The following is a 17,039-nucleotide window of genomic DNA, read 5'->3' on the forward strand; positions in this document are numbered from 1 at the left end:
ATCACTACATGCTTGATATTTTACTAATTTTGTGAGTGAGCCTATTTCCCCTTTTTATTTTTATATTAAAGTGATACAGTATCACGCTGGGCCGTGCGCTTTCCTTTTTTCTATATATATATATATATATATAAAATACAGGTCCATTTGGCAGCGAAAGGGTTTACACTTTGTGAGCTTGAAAATGGATTTGGCAAAACTTCTGAGAAAATGCTTCACCTGAGTTTCCATATGTACAATAATCTGTGTGCAGCTGGTGTGATATCTGAGGTTATGTACGGGGAGAAGCTGGAACACATTACATTGCATCTGAATATAGGCACACGATATTTCATCCGGTAACATATCATTATAAGGCCACACAATGGTTTAGTTTTACACTGGCTCGTCCCATCCTTTCTCCAGTGGAGAGTAAGAGGTGTTACCACGGATCACCATTTCAGGACTCCTACCTCATACATTACATTGCGTTTAGGAGACAAAGCAACTCCCCAGAACATTTTGTTGTTGCAATACAAGCTCACACACAAAGACAAATCTCCTCTTCGTGGAAGCTCCTTCACTGCAAGCTACAATGGCTGGGATTTCTGTGTACAATAGAGAATAGCAGTGATATTGCCCCACCCACAGGTACATACTGTAGAGCAGTGGGAAAGTTTACCTTACAGTATTACTACAGACAAGCTCTCTGACTGGCCTCTTCTTTGATGCTGTGAAGACTACTGTACGTGTTACGTCTTTCAAAGAATGGAAAATGTACAGGTACGCCGGGTTTCTTAACTGTATACATATCGGGATATAAGGTATAACGTTAACCAATCCTCTGCCAGAGGTGCCCGCTACACATTACAGAGCACTTGTTTTGAAGTCTATTTTTGAAGTGTTTTCTAAGAGGTTCTGCCACTGTAATACGGTTAGTGGTCATGCCATGGTGACATGGAACCCGCGTGTGCGTGTGTGTGCAGGATTTGGGTACGTCACAATGGTGTTATTACATGGTAATTTAACACCTGCACTATAACATTTAATAGCCCCGAAGAAGATCCTTTGCATAGAACTGAAATGTTGACATTTTCTTGGACTACAAATATAATTCTTGACTGAAAGTTTTGTGCCGTATCTTCATTTCTTTAAACCTTGGGTTGGACAATGTATGGTGTAACGTATTGAGATTTTGTGATTGCTATGTGTGCAAATGTTGTATAAAATAACCTTTGCTTAAGGTGTGCCATTCTTCTTTACGTATGTATGTATCTTTGTGTGTGTATATATATATATATATATATATATATATATATATATATATATATATATATACATATATATATATATCTGTACAGTGTTAGTCGAGCTTAATAGTCAAAAACAAATAGTCAATATCAATATGCTTTTATTATTTGAGCGAGCTTTCGAGATACAGTAATCTCTTCTTTGGCGATGTCACACACACACACACAGACACACAGACACACACACACGTATGTATGTATGTGTGTTTGTGTGTGTGTGTGTGGGTGGGTGATACAGTTTCTTTTTGTGGGATTATTACAGGTCTCAGTGTCCAAGGACCCCAATAAATTAACACATTCTCTTGCAACAGAGAAAAACTTTAAACCTAATGGAATTGTTTGAAGTTTATAGGTCAAGGCTCAATTTAAGACATTTATCTCTTCCTCGTTCTTCTAACTGACTCTCCCCAAATTCCAAGCACATGTGCCCTGGGCATATTAAGTGCAAAGTACCTTGATACATTGATGTCAAAATGTTTGTGATACTATATATATATATATATATATATATATATATATATATATATATATATATATATATATATATATAGTGAAAATGAGTGCTACTGAGCATGGCAAATGTATACAACAAAAGACAGGGGTGCCCAATGCTACATCCAATTGACAAAACATATATGGTGATAAGTATAAAGTACAAATACTTCAATAATAATAATTACTTGGTTATTTAGTTAAACCCTTTGGCCAAAGCGTCATAAGCCTGCATACTAACGTCAAGGTATAACTGAACTTTGCAGGTCCTACACTAAACTGTGAACCCTTCCTTTTACCTCTGTATGAGGGGAAACAACCTCAGTGGGTCCTGTCCATACAGAAAAATGAGAGAACCACCCTAGTTAAAATGGTGGGGAATATATCCTATTTTATTTTACAGGGCACACTTGGTATTATTAACCCTTCGGTACCAGAAAGGTAACGAACCCAGTGAAGAAAATTTGTATTCTACTCAGTTTAGTTAAATTGTGGACACAAACCCTATAAAGTACTTCCAGATATGCTAAGTTATTTTTGCAAAAGCTACACTGTGATACGCTTTAGATCCCAATTTTTTAAAACTTTTTGCTCAAATTTCAAATATGTTTTTGGGACTAAATTTGCATGTAGAGACTACATTTTGCTGAACAATTTGGAGCAAAGAGTTTGCTTGTCTTTGTGTCAATTTATTTCAGTACGCAGAAATTCTGATCAATGTGCGGCTGCTGGCGCATGGTCTACGGGAGAAGTTAGGGCGGAATTACGACACACCTATTAAATCGGGACGCATTATATTCTGCATCAGTGGCATCATTGTACCACCACTACTGGTGAAGAAACATCCAGCCAGGTTGGTGGCACTTGGTGTAAACCTCTTGCCAAGAGCAATAAAGTCCTTCAGCACCACTACGTTCTTATTTTTTTTGTTTTTTTTAGAAACTTACAGTTCTTCTTCCATTTTAAAGAAAAGGGGATTTATATTTCAAAAAACAAACTCTCTCCCGCCTTGTATCATTGAGATCCAAAAAAGCTTTGTCTCAATGTTTCAAATGTCTAGATTTTCTTGAAACCTAACACTGCGTTACTACTTTTAAGGCATTTTAGGGTAGATTTTAGTCCGTTAAATCTGGGCTACTAACGTTAACGTTACCTGAATAGGTAACCTCATTAGCATCCATGAGTTTAACGGAGATCCACAAAGCTAAATATACTGTATGCAAAAACAATGGCCTTTAGTGATGTCATTAGCATAGGCGTAACGCCATGAGACGTTAGCACTGCCTTGCGTCACTTTCAAACAACATGGTGTTAGGTCTGACTTAGGTGGCGTTACTCCCATCCTCACTCTGAAAAGGTTCTTCTTTAAAGTAAAAAAAAGATAGGAGAGGAAGAGAGCCCTGTAACTAACGATGCGATAGTTGATTCATACCTAATGGTGACCGTACACTTCTCCTGACCCTGTAACAGACCTGTTTCAGGGGTGTGTAACACACTTGTAGTTACAGGGAACGCCTCTTTTCCATCTCATTAGCACTAACATCGGTTATAGTAACGCAAGGGCTCGTTACGGCTTAAAACGGCACTTAGCGCGTCGTTACTGAGCATTGAAGACCCCCGTTAACACTTAACGATACGTTAACCGACGTTAACGTCTCGTTACATCACTATCGGAGCTCTGTGGTTCTGCCCCTGTGATCACTATTCCAATGCGGGCAGAGAATGGCGCGGAGAAACCGTTTCTGCGCATCTTCAAAGCGACGCATCGCTCCCATGCAGCAAACCTGCGCTTATCTCTGACCAGTTCATTTGAGTGTATTTTCTCTGGTTTTCTTGTAACACGTCACTTGGGGGAAATGATATACATTATCTGTTTTTACCGGCTAGCTTTTCCTTTGTTGCCCAGTGTTTAGGCTTCTAACAAGACTTGGAAAGGGTGACAAGAATGATATGAAGGGGGTCAATCACTAACGCAGGGGTTCTCAACTCTAGTCCTTAAGACCCCCCCCCCCCCACCCAACAGGCCAGGTTTTCAGGATATCCCTGCTTCGGCACAGGTGGCTCAACCAGTGGCTCAGAGCCACATGTGCTGCAGGGATCTTGAGGGCTGGCGTTTAGAACCCCTGCAGTAAGTGGTACGTTGCACTTGAATCGGCGCCAGCGTTTTGAATGAGAGATGCCTAGCTGTAGTGCCCGAACGTATTGTATTGTATGTCTTTATTTATATAGCGCCCAAAGTGTACTCAGCGCTTCACAACGAATACAGTACAGGGAATTACAATAAGCACAGAAAAATCAGACAATAGGAAAGGAAATCCCTGCCCCGAAGAGCTTATAACCTAAGTGATATGCTGGGAAAGTTACAGAGACAGCAGGTGAGGGAATAAGTGCTGTAGATGGCAGTGCTTGGCCACAATGGTTGGTAGGAGTTACTGTGGGTGTGTATCATCACCTCATTTTAATGCATAATAGGTGTTACAGAGAATTGTTTTAATACTGGTTCGTGCAGCAATTTCTTAGAATTTTCAATGACATTTGCTCACCAACTGTGACCAGATAATCATAAGATATGGGATCAGCCAAGTAATAGAACAAGCAATCAAGCAATAGTGTATGCAATATATCATTTATCTGGTTTCTAACAAGAGAAATATAATTATTAGATGCATCTTCGTGGTATGTGACCTACTTTCGTCTTGAGAACAGGTTATATTTGTTTGCAGGATTCTAACAATATGTATATTTATATATGCATTTGTATACATATACTGCATATGTATGTGTGTGTATATATATATATATATATATATATATATATATATATATATATATATATATATATATATATATATTTATATATTTATATATATAAAAGTATACATTACCGCATAGCAGCAAAAAGGGAGGCAGCACTCAGGTAAATGAAAATAAATGTATTAAATACAGCACATAACTCCAACGTTTCGATACCACAGGGGGATCTTCCTCAGGGTGGTGCACCACCCTGAGGAAGATCCCCCTGTGGGATCGAAACGTTGGAGTTATGTGCTGTATTTAATACATTTATTTTCATTCACCTGAGTGCTGTCTCCCTTTTTGCTGCTATGCGGTAATGTATACTTTTATTATTTATATGGGACATGCACCTATTCATTATTGAATTTCTATTGGAGTGCCAGTGATTTTTTATCACATATTTATATATATAGATATATATTTATATATATATATATATATATATATATATATATCATACGTATAAATACAGTGTGTGTGTGTTATATATGTATTTAATGTGTATTCATTTATATTATACATTATACACATATATAATACACACACACATATGTATATATTATATGTGTATCTATATGTACAATATATATGTGTGTGTATACAGTGTATATGTATGTGTATACAGTACATATATATATATATATATATATATAATGTGTAGTCCGGTTCCCCTTGGCGCTTCCATGGCCCTTACTTCCTGCGGGGGGTTGGGGGGGTTGCGGTTGTCGGACGGCTGGTGATGTGAGCCGGGCGCTTGCGGCGCACCCGGCTAGCGGGGGCCGCCATTTTGGATATGCGCTCGCATGCGCAGAGGTCGTGCATGCGCAGATGCGATCGGGAGTTGCGGGAGTTGCGGTGGCCATTACAGAGTCGCGCAATAACTAATAGACTCCGCGGGGACTACAACTCCCAAGAGGCATAGGGAAATGTGCACCAGGAGAGATTCAACAGGACCCTGGACATAGGTAGGGAGGGGATTGGTAACCGTGGTCACAGCACTCCACACAACCAACGCTTGAAAAAGTAAAAAACTTTATTTAAATGCTACAGTGAGCATACAAGCACCACTCTGACGCGTTTCGTCTATAGAAAGACTTTTTCAAAGAGTGAATATCCCCACAAATACCGGAACTTATATAGGAAATGACGCATGTCATAGGTACCTCCCTAATTGGCAAGGTCCTCCCTTTAAACTGTAATATAAAAGTCAAACGTCATTCCCTTAAAGGAACCAGGTATTTGAACCCCACATATACTATTAAAAAATGCATAAATTACACGGATTACATAAACTAGGATTAAAAACAAAGAATTAGTAATGCTCACTGATATGTATAATCAAATAATACATGAACAACATAGAAACAGACTTATTATTACTTACAGAAAATGAGAATGATGTGGAACCACTGTCTCTGATTACCAATTAATTGTATCATATAATTATGCCATATGCACCACATATTATTTTACATATGTGCCAAGATTATAAAGTCTATAGTGTAGTATCATACCGAATGCAATATAGCGGATACAATATATGCAAATAGAAGTCCATACAAACATTAGTAGTCAGATGGCAATATATAATTATGACTGTAATGTCAAAATACACCCGACACTCCCCATCCGCTCAGACAGCCAGGAAGTGTTTGAGTTCCCACTCCTGGTTGATACCGAGCGGGTGAAGAGTGCGTAAGGTGGATATCCTTGGGGTCGTTGGGATTTTACTAGGGGGAGTGTATGGCCCTGTTCCCCTTGGCGCTTCCATGGCCCTTACCTCCTGCGGGGGGGGGGGGGGATGCGGGTGTCGGGCGGCTGGTGTGGTGAGCCGGTCGCTTGCGGCACACCCGGCTAGCGGAGGTCGCCATTTTGGATATGCGCACGCATGCGCAGTGGTCGCGCATGCGCAGATGCGATCAGGAGTTGCGGCGGCCATTACAGAGTCGCGCATGTGCAGTTCCGATCGCGCATGCGGTTGCAATAACTAATAGACTCCGCGGGGACTACAACTCCCAAGAGGCATAGGGAGATGTGCACCAGGTGCCCCAGAGCAGCCAATGGGGTGCGAGGATTGCCTGCAGGAGATATAGATACTTTTGGCGCGCTGTGAAGTCAGTTGGAGCTAGGAGCTGGGTGAGTTAGGGTGTGTGTGCAGGGAGCAGTAGCCCCTGGCACTAGGCCTAGTTACCCCCTAAGTCCCAGATAACTATTATCCTTGCCCCAGCTTGTAGTACTTCAGGGACGGGCCTTAAGTAAGGAATCTGCCCCTTTAGCTGTTTGATTAGACAAAGGAACCGCTCATCTGCGGCACTTCCTGATCACTGGGTCTGGGATCAGACCACCTCTAGTTAGAGACTATCTTCATGTTATATGGTTATATGCATATTACTGTGTGGTACAGAGTACCAAGGTTATTAGTTATAGTAAACGGTTATTAGCATATATTGTGTGCATTATTATTATAATTTATTTATTTTATTTATTTATAAAATATTTTACCAGGAAGTAATACATTGAGAGTTACCTCTCGTTTTCAAGTATGTCCTGGGCACAGAGTAAAACAAATAATACATGGTTACAAGTACAGTTACATAAATGAACAAGGAATACATTATATACAAGACATTGCATGCACAGTTAGAGATAATTTATATTATGGCCGTATGAAACAGTTACAGACCAGATTAAAGTGTGAGACAGCCTTAGATTTGAAAGAACTTAAGCTGGTGGTGGATATGAGAGTCTCTGGTAGGTTGTTCCAGTTTTGGGGTGCACGGAAGGAGAAGGAGGATACTTTGTTGAGCCTTGGGACCATGAATAGTCTTTTGGAGTCTGATCTCAGGTGATAGGTGCTGTATGTGGTAGGGGTGAGGAGCTTTTTCAGGTAGCAGGGTAGCTTGCCCAGAAAGTATTTGAGGGTGAGACAGGAGAGGTGAACGTTGCGCCTAGACTCTAGTGATGACCAATCTAGTTCTTTGAGCATTTCGCAGTGATGTGTCTTATAGTTGCATTGGAGAACAAAACGACAAATTGAATTGTAGAGGGTGTCAAGTTTGCTAAGGTGGGTTTGAGGAGCCGAGCCATATACTATGTCTCCATAGTCAATAATTGGCATTAGCATCTGCTGTGCAATATGCTTTCTGACCAGGAGACTTAGGGAGGATTTGTTCCCGTAAAGTACCCCTAGTTTGGCATAGGTCTTGGTTGTCAGGGTATCAATGTGCATCCCGAATGTTAAGTGGCAGTCAAACCATAAGCCCAGGTATTTAAAACTAGTGACAGGTGTTAGGGTGGTGTTAGCGTTGGTTCTAATCAGGAGCTCAGTCACTGGAATCTTTACAAATTTAGTCTTGGTCCCAAATACCATTGTTACAGTCTTGTCAGTGTTTAAAAACAGTTTGTTTTGGGAAATCCAGTTTTCGAGTCTCAAAAAGTCAGACTGAAGTATGTGTTGAAGGTCAGAGAGGCTATGGCTGTGTGCATATAGGATTGTGTCATCTGCATACATGTGTATTGAGGCTTCCTTACAAGCTGTGGGAAGATCATTAATGAACACTGAGAAGAGTAGGGGCCCCAGAACAGAGCCTTGCGGGACACCACAGGTGATATCCAGGGGGTTGGAGTTAGAGCCTGAGATGGACACATGTTGGGATCTTCCTGATAGGTAGGACTGAAACCAGTTTAAAGCATGTTTCCCTATTCCAGAGCTCTGGAGTTTGTTAAGCAGGATAACATGATCAACTGTGTCAAAAGCCTTTGCAAAATCTAGGAATACTGCACCAGTGAGTTGTCCCCGTTCCATTCCACACTGGATTTCATTGCAAACTTTTAGCAGGGTAGTTACGGTGGAGTTTTTGGGACGAAACCCAGACTGGAATTGGCTAGGGAAATTTGTCTTGGTGTAGAAATCGCTTAATTGGGAGAGGACACATTTTCCCATGACTTTGGATAGAATTGGGAGAAGTGAGATTGGCCTGTAGTTTGAGACAGTGTTTTTGTCCCCACTTTTGAAGATTGGGACAACTCTGGCAGTTTTCCAGGTCTTAGGGATATGGCCTGCAGACAGGATAGAGTTGACTATGGACGCAATTGGTTTGGCAATGGCTGGGGCACCAAGTCGTAGGAACCTAGATTGTAGTAAGTCGGGTCCACATTGGCTGCTTAGTTTTAGTTTGAGGAGCGCTTGTGTAATCTCCTCTTCAGATACTGGGCTAAATTGAAAGTTGTGGGCAGTGTTGGGAGGGGGTGGGACTGTAGGGATACTCCCAGGATGAGATTCATGTTTGGGGTTTGTGCTGCGTTTCGTTAATAAGTTAGTGGCACACCCCACAAAGTAATCATTGAATGCATTTGCAATGTCAGTGGGGTTTGTTAGAGTAATATCCCCCTTAGTGATATTACTTGGTTGTTGATGGTTAGGAGGCTGGAATATATTGTTGATAACCTTCCAGAAGTTAGCTGGGTTTGATGTATTTTGGTGGAGATTGTCAGCGTAATATTGTGCTTTTGCATGCCTTGTTTGCCTTGTGCACATGTTCCTCATGCATCTGTAGTGATCCTTGGTAGTGCCAGTTACTTTGTAGCTTTTCCACAAGGCATCCCTGAACTGGTAGAGTGCTATAAGGTCAGGTGTTACCCATGGAAGGTGGGCCCCCCGCTAACATAATTGTTCCTGTAAGAGGACCACCCCACCCTGTTGGGAACCCTTACAGGTGGAGGCGCTGTATCTGAATAATCAGGTAATCCCAGCTCCCAGCGGCGGAGGTTTAAGCCTTCTGTAGTAGCGTTGACAGTTACGAAACGCATAGGATAAGTGCTTTTCCAACTACGAGTTATATTATATTTTATTCTGTGTGGTGATATTAGCCCACTTCCCATTGCTGCTAACAGTTGAGTGGCGGACAATACCAGCGGTGCTGTGACTCAAAGTAGTTGCTATACTACCTTTGCCACTGTGGGGCTAACACCTTGTTCAATTTTGGACTGAATCCCGCACTACGTATGCGGAAGGGACTTTCCTCCACGTGACAATCACGTCATCAAGCGACGACGCGACCCTGAAGTCGGAGCTCCCGCACACCAGTGTTCACGGGAGGAACCGTCTGCTGATGAGGTTGAGACTGAAGGATAGACAGAGTTTCTAATACACTGCTTACTTGAAACGTGGAGCTGACATCACAAATTTCCCTGATAAGGATTACCAGTGTTCTTCTCCATCTGCCGCAGTGTGGTAACCTGTTGTGTAATATTACACTCAATGCGCTCGTTCTTTTTACTCAATGTACGCTGAAAACTCCCCATTTTAATGTATTAATATATTTTGATATACCATGCGGTTTTGCGCTGTTTTTTGTTTCTTTTTGTCTAGTGCTATCGGAGTGTCGAGCCACCCTGAATTAATACAGCTGCAGCTGCCAATTGTTATCACAGATATTGTATGTTTTATTATATACTTTAAGGTTAAAGGTCATACTAATGTGCATTTGGTTAATACTTCAATAATACTCACAGGTGTTTAATATATATAATAGGTTTTATTAGTTGCGCACTTTATTTCTTTCACCTTCCCCACCAAGGACCAGAAAGCTATCACAGTAGCTAAAGTACTATGGGAACGATACTTTATCCATTACGGACTGCTAAACCGTCTGCATTCTGACCAAGGTCGGGAGTTCGAAAGTAATTTCATTAAGGAGCTGCTCAAACTACTAAATATTACTAAGTCTCGAACCATCCCATACCACCCAGAGGGAGACGCCTTACCGGAGAGATTCAACAGGACCCTCCTGGACATGCTCGGCACGTTAAAAGGATGTCAGAAGAGCGAATGGAGTAAGCATGTAGAATCTTTGGTGCATGCCTACAATTGCACCTGCCATGAGTCCACAGGGTTCATTCCTTATTTCTTGATGTTCGGGCGAGAAGCGAGACTTCCGGTGGATATACGTCTGAGGGTATCTACCGATGGGGTGACCAACATGACGCACTTCAGATACGTCCAACGGTTACAAGACAATCTGCAAAATGCTTACCAGTTAGCCGAGAAAGCTTCTGCCCGTTTGAACGCTAATAATAAAAGACGTTATGATCATAAGGTCCTTCATCGGGAGGTTCGTCCTGGCGATGCCGTTCTACTCCGCAATCTAGGAGTCCCCAGCAAACACAAATTGGCTGACCGCTGGCGTGACGGAGTCTATGAAGTCGAATCACAGATGCCTGGTCTCCCAGTCTATCGTATAAGAGACAGTGAGGGCAGGGTAAAAAGCTGGCACCGTAATCACCTCCTTCCTATTCCGCAAATGGAGGAAGGTGATCCAGGGATACCGACTACACCATTAGATGGAGAGTCAGAACAAGTGGAAGTTAATGAGGGAACTAGTCCATCCAGAATGGAGGGCCCCTCTCAAAGGGGACCTAAACACTCTGTGGCACCTCACAGAGGAGCTACGGGTAAAAGGCCTCAACAAGCAACTTCTAATAGGGGGACTCCAATGAGTACTCCCCTGGACCCTAGAAGCCCATGCTTCATGCCCCAAAGAGACTTGCCTTCAATTGGAGAGGCTGAGCCTCAGGACTATGTACATTACTCTCCAGAAGAAGTAGAACCAGAGCTTCGCAGAAGCCAAAGAATGAGGTACCCTCCCAACTGAGTAGCCTACGATTCATTTGGGGAACCCCACAATGAGGCTCAACAGTGGTCTCGGGCAATTCTGTTATTGTGATGTTCACTCAATTGTATACTCTCATGTAGAGCATTGCAAGGAGTTAAGTTATATACTTGTACTGCATTTTTATTATATAACTTATGTATATAGTTATGTTTGATACCCAAGCGGGGCCGTTGGGATTTTACCAGGGGGAGTGTATAGCCCTATTCCCCTTGGCGCATCCATGGCCCTTACCTCCTGCGTGGGGGGGTTGCGGGTGTCGGGCGGCTGGTGTGGTGAGCCGGTCGCTTGCGGCGCACCCGGCTAGCGGAGGTCGCCATTTTGGATATGCGCACGCATGCGCAGTGGTCGCGCATGCACAGATGCGATCGGGAGTTGCGGCGGCCATTAAAGAGTCACGCATGCGCAGTTCTGATCGTGCACGCGGTTGCAATAACTAATCGACTCCGCGGGGACTACAACTCCCAAGAGGCATAGGGAGATGTGCACCAGGTGCCACAGAGCAGCCAATGGGGTGCGAGGATTGCCTGCAGGAGATATAGATACTTTTGGTGCGCTGTGAAGTCAGTTGGAGCTGGGAGCTGGGTGAGTTAGGGTGTGTGTGCAGGGAGCAGTAGCCCCTGGTACTAGGCCTAGTTACCCACTAAGTCCCAGATAACTATTATCCTTGCCCCAGCTTGTAGTACTTCAGGGACAGGCCTTAAGTAAGGAATCTGCCCCTTTAGCTGTTTGATTAGACCAAGGAACCGCTCATCTGCTGCGCTGCCTGATCACTGGGTCTGGGATCAGACCCCCTCTAGTTAGAAACCATCTTCAAGGAGGACCCCGCCACACAGTGACTGCGGCCTGCGGGCTGGAGACGGACCAACCCCAAGGTATAGACGGAACGGTGTACGGTGATATTATCCATGCCGGAATTCACCCCATGCATAGGCGGACGGCACGTCGGATCAGGCGGATCTAATTCTGTTATCTTGCTGTACCTGGGTGCCGGAACCCCGGGCAGGTACCTATAGTAGTGCACTAACACTCCACAGGATAGCGCTATCTCCAACACATTGGGTTGGCTTGGACATAAGGGACATCAGGGAATTGGTGCCCAGCACCCAGGAACTTTGGGGACACCTATGTTGATGCGTGGGGTGGTGAACTTCTATACGTATGGTTATATGCATATTACTGTGTGGTACAGAGTACCAAGGTTATCAGTTATAGTAAACGGTTGCTAGAATATATTGTGTGCGTGCATTATTATTATTATTGTTCCTGTAAGAGGACCATCCCACCCTGTTGGGATCCCTTACAGGTGGAGGCGCTGTATCCGAATAATCAGGTAACCCCAGGCTCCCAGCGGCGGAGGTTCAGGCCTTCTGTGAGCCTATCAGGTAACGCACCACACACGGTAACACAAGTGTATTTCCACACATGGTCCCCATCTGTGATTGGGGGGGGGAGGCAAACTGTGTTACATATATATATATATATATATATATATATATATATATATATATATATATATATATATATATATATATATATATATATATATATATAGTATTAGGTGATACCTTTTTTATTAGACTAACAATTTATGTCCTAGGACAAGCTTTCGAGAGTTCTCCTCTCTTCTTCAGGTCAAGCAATACTGACCCGAAGAAGAGAGGAGAACTCTCGAAAGCTTGTTCTATGACATAAATTGTTAGTTCAATAAAAAAGTTATCACCTAATACTGAAGAACTCATTTATTCTGCACTATCGCAACTGGACTAACACGGCTATTTTCTGCTTTATATATATATATATATATATATATATATATATATATATATATATATATATAAAAAAATGTAAATACAACTGTATGCTCATCTGCATGTCTTAGGCAGGTCTGCAACCCCGCCTTTCCCCATTATCACCCAGCACACAGCACTTCCACTGCAGCAAGGGATTCTGGGAAATGACATGCAAATGAGCACACAGTGCCACTTTTTGCTTCAAAAACCATTTTTAACATGGTTCCCTATAGGCTTAAGCTTGCTGCATGGTCACAGCTTTGAGCACAGCCAGGGTTAAGGTGCATACCCAGAAAACCACCCACAGACAGCTGTTTCGAGCTGTTATATATATTATAGCAGTCAATGAAAAAATAGTTTGCACTCACGGTTTCTCAAATGAAGGCAGATGCTCGTCCCATATAGAAACATGTACAGGGTAACCAGGGAAATCCACGTAACAAAGAGACAGCACACCGCAATATAATGAAGTAAATAAAGTGTATTAAGGTAAAAGGTGGCACTGTGTGCTCATTTGCATGTCATTTCCCAGAATCCCTTGCTGCAGTGGAAGCACTGTATGCTAGGTGATAATGGTGAAAGGCGGGGTTGCAGAACTGTCTAAGACATGTGAATGTGCTCACAAGTGATCTTTTTGTTTGCTATATGCTTTAAGGTGAGGATTTTGTCGTCACTTTTGCACCCACCATAAGTTATCTAATTGTGGGGAAACCTACCCAGCCTTAAAATTGCAAAGCCAGTACAACCAGCCTCACAAAAGGTCGAAACAGCTGTCTGGCTGTCGCTGCTCAGCCTTTTGGCTATGATCAAGTGTATGGTCTGAACTTCCAAGGAGGGGAAGAGGAGATGGAGTGTTGGGACACTAGGCTTCGGCTGAAGACCCGTTGGAACTCGGACCCTTTTGTCTGGCATTCTGGCCAAGAAGGGAGCGATCAAGAGGAGACTGATTCTTCAGATGAAGACTCCATGGAACATGCCAGAAATCTTCTGGGCCCTGGTGGCTGAAGACACACTGGATAGACCTTCGGAGAGGCTAGTCATATGTAGGGAGATCACCTGGTTCCCTCTGTGGACCATGAGGCACGGTTTCTAGAGTGATCACTTTCACTGCCTGGGCTTTAAAAGAAAATAAGCTGTCTGTGAGCAGGTTTATTGGCTATGCATCAAATCCCATGCTGTGCTGAAAGCTGTGTAACGCATCGAACATAAGTTTATAATGGTTCTGTGTAAAAATGGACTTGAGGCAAAAGGTGACACTGTGTGCTCATTTGCATGTCATTTCCCAGAATCCCTTGCTGCAGTGGAAGCACTGTATGCTACAGGGTAGGTGATAATGGCAACAAGCAGGGTTGCAGACCTGTCTAAGACATGTGAATGTGCTCACAAGTGATATTTTAATTTGCCATTTTGCTTTACGGTGGAGGTTTTTTCGTCACCTTTTTCGCCCACCATAAATTATCTAATTATTATTATATGTAGACTATATGTACAGTATGCATGTATGTATGTGCGTGTGTGTACTCTATGTGTGAATACAGTATATATACTATTATATATGTAGACTGTAAGCTTTTTGGGGCAGTGACTCTTTTTTCTAATGTTTACATACTGTACAGTATGTCTGAGTACTTCTTCTCATTATGTATCCTACTATATTATTATGTCAAGTGTGTTACTCCCATGGATGGCACTATGCAAATAAAGATATGCATACAGTCATATATATATATATATATATACTGTATCTTGTATTTTCTGTGTGCCCTTCAGAGTGGACAGAGTGTTGGCTCTCTAGCGACAAATGCTTTAGCAGTCCAAGCTGATGTCGCCCCCCCTCCTCCTTTAATATGTGCATCAATACAATCCACACAATAATAGATAATTAGCAAAGTTGCCGATCGTTCCGTTCTCCTGTAATCGGTTGGCATAGATTCGGCTCGGGGGTTCACTAAATGGCTGTCAGTGCAGCTGAAGAGGACCAAAGGTGCAAAGTTATGTGTGGTAGGTCATGTGACCCGGCAGTCACTAGATACAATAGGTGCACTGCTAGGGAGAGGGCAGGGCTCAAAAAGGGGTGTGTCAGAGCTTGATTCAGAAGAGGAAGTGGATGTGATTTTGTAAATGGTTGCTATAGAAACAAAAAATGCTTATTATATTATAACTAGCACTACAAATTGACCAGACGGCTCAACCTTAATACAGTGGTATTGTTATATTATAATACATTAAAAATATCATTCAGAGTTGTTATTTAAAAAAAAATGCTACAAGTATTTTCTCATAGGACAGTACTGATTTATTTTAAAAAATACACACATGTAGGATATTGCTTGGTCTGCAGCTTTAACAAGCATTATAAATATTTATTATATATATAATTAATAACAGTAACTGCATACATTATTAAATCCAAGAGAGAATTGAAACACAAGTTGTCCCTGTTTACCTACAATGTTAGTTTGAATTCAAAATAGATCATGGCTGTGTAACATTACACATGGCTGTGTAAGTGTCACATATAAAGTGTCTGTGGAGTTAATACTGTAGTTAGAATTGATGGTGAAGAATACAAGAAGATCTGGACTGCACAACAACAACTCTGTAACTGTGAGAACTTAACTTGCTAAATGCTCTGATAATTTGTACTCTTCCTATCCTCCAGTACCTGGGAAGTCGCTCCTCCTGCAGCTCACTATGCCCTCCCTATTGCTTTTTCTGTTTGCTGTTTCCTCACTCCTTTGTAAACGTTTCTGTTCTCTCCAACTTCCCCACTACCCTCCTGTCCACATTTCTTCATCTCTCCTCTCTCCACCTATTCCTGTGCCCATACACTGCACCATTATTTATACACCTCTTTCCCAACAACTTCTTTACTCCTCAATAAAAAAGCACCCCACAAATCCTCTATTCACACTCTCTATCTACTCCTTCCTGCTGCTGGGAATATCTTTCCTAATCCTGGACATTAGAATCCTAGACATATACACACACCTGCTCTCACCCACGCCTCCCTGCCATTTATTCCCCTGCTAATGGTGTTAACCTATCTGATTTAATACTAACATTAAAACTCGCCTCACAAGTCAAGCATCCTAATACCCTGAACTCATGGTTATTGTCCCACACCCACAGTCACTCCTACCAAACATTGTGGCCAAGCACTGCCATCTTCAGCACTTATTCCCTCACCTGCTGTCTCTGTAAGTCTACGAAAAGAGATGGAAGACAGGTCACACGGATTTGAAAAAATGAAAATGTTTATTTACGCTAACACGACGTTTCGACCACAATGGTCTTTATCAAATGCCATTGTGGTCGAAACGTCGTTTTAGCTTAAATAAATATTTTCATTTTTTCAAATCCGTGTGCCCTGTCTTCCATCTCTCTTTGTGTACCATGGATTGGATGCAGCCTCTCGTTCATGGATGGGAGCACCGGTAACCGTATCATTTCTTATTTTAATTTATTTGGTGTGCAGCGCTTTCCTTTCTCGCATTGTCTCTGTAAGTCTTCCATCATACCACTTAGATTGTAAGCTCTTCGGGGCAGGGATTTCCTTTCCTACCGTCTGATTTTGTTGTGCTTATTGTATTATTATAATTCCCTGTTTTGTATTCTTTGTGAAGCGCTGAGTACACTTTTGGCGCTATATAAATGAAGATATACATACTGTACATACATAATAAAGGAATATTTATGCTAACATACGTAATATACTTCATAAGGTCTTTGAGAATTTGCAAATCATGTTTCCAAAGTGTTCTTTTGATGTGTGGTTGCAATAGTCTGCTGCCTTATTTTCAACGTTATGCTGTATATTAACACCTCTGCAGTGCCATTAATGGATCCTCTTCTACTAACTCAAGTTATTCCATTCACCAATCACCACCTGACCAAACAACCTCAAGAGCATTGCATGAGACAGTATTGAAATCGGAATGTAATCCTTACTCCCATTCCTCCTACACAATGCCTCCATACAATATAAAAACGGGTTG

The 17,039-nt window shown here is 42.1% G+C and overlaps 1 protein-coding gene across 2 annotated transcripts in view; it reads left to right on the plus strand.

Annotated features, from left to right (window-relative positions):
- The first annotated feature begins 317 nt into the window (after positions 1-317).
- LOC142467301 (protocadherin-20-like) overlaps positions 318-17,039 on the plus strand; it is a 38,755-nt gene continuing 22,033 nt past the window's right edge. The window contains exon 1 of one of the 2 annotated variants that reach the window (XM_075572805.1): positions 318-762. In XM_075572805.1, coding sequence (XP_075428920.1) covers positions 748-762 — 15 coding nt within the window. In that variant the 5' untranslated portion in view covers positions 318-747. The remainder of the gene's footprint in view (positions 763-17,039) is intronic. The other variant, XM_075572804.1, reaches the window with a different exon arrangement.

Source organism: Ascaphus truei, chromosome 16, assembly GCF_040206685.1.
Source record: "Ascaphus truei isolate aAscTru1 chromosome 16, aAscTru1.hap1, whole genome shotgun sequence".
Classification (NCBI taxonomy): Eukaryota; Metazoa; Chordata; class Amphibia; order Anura; family Ascaphidae; genus Ascaphus; species Ascaphus truei.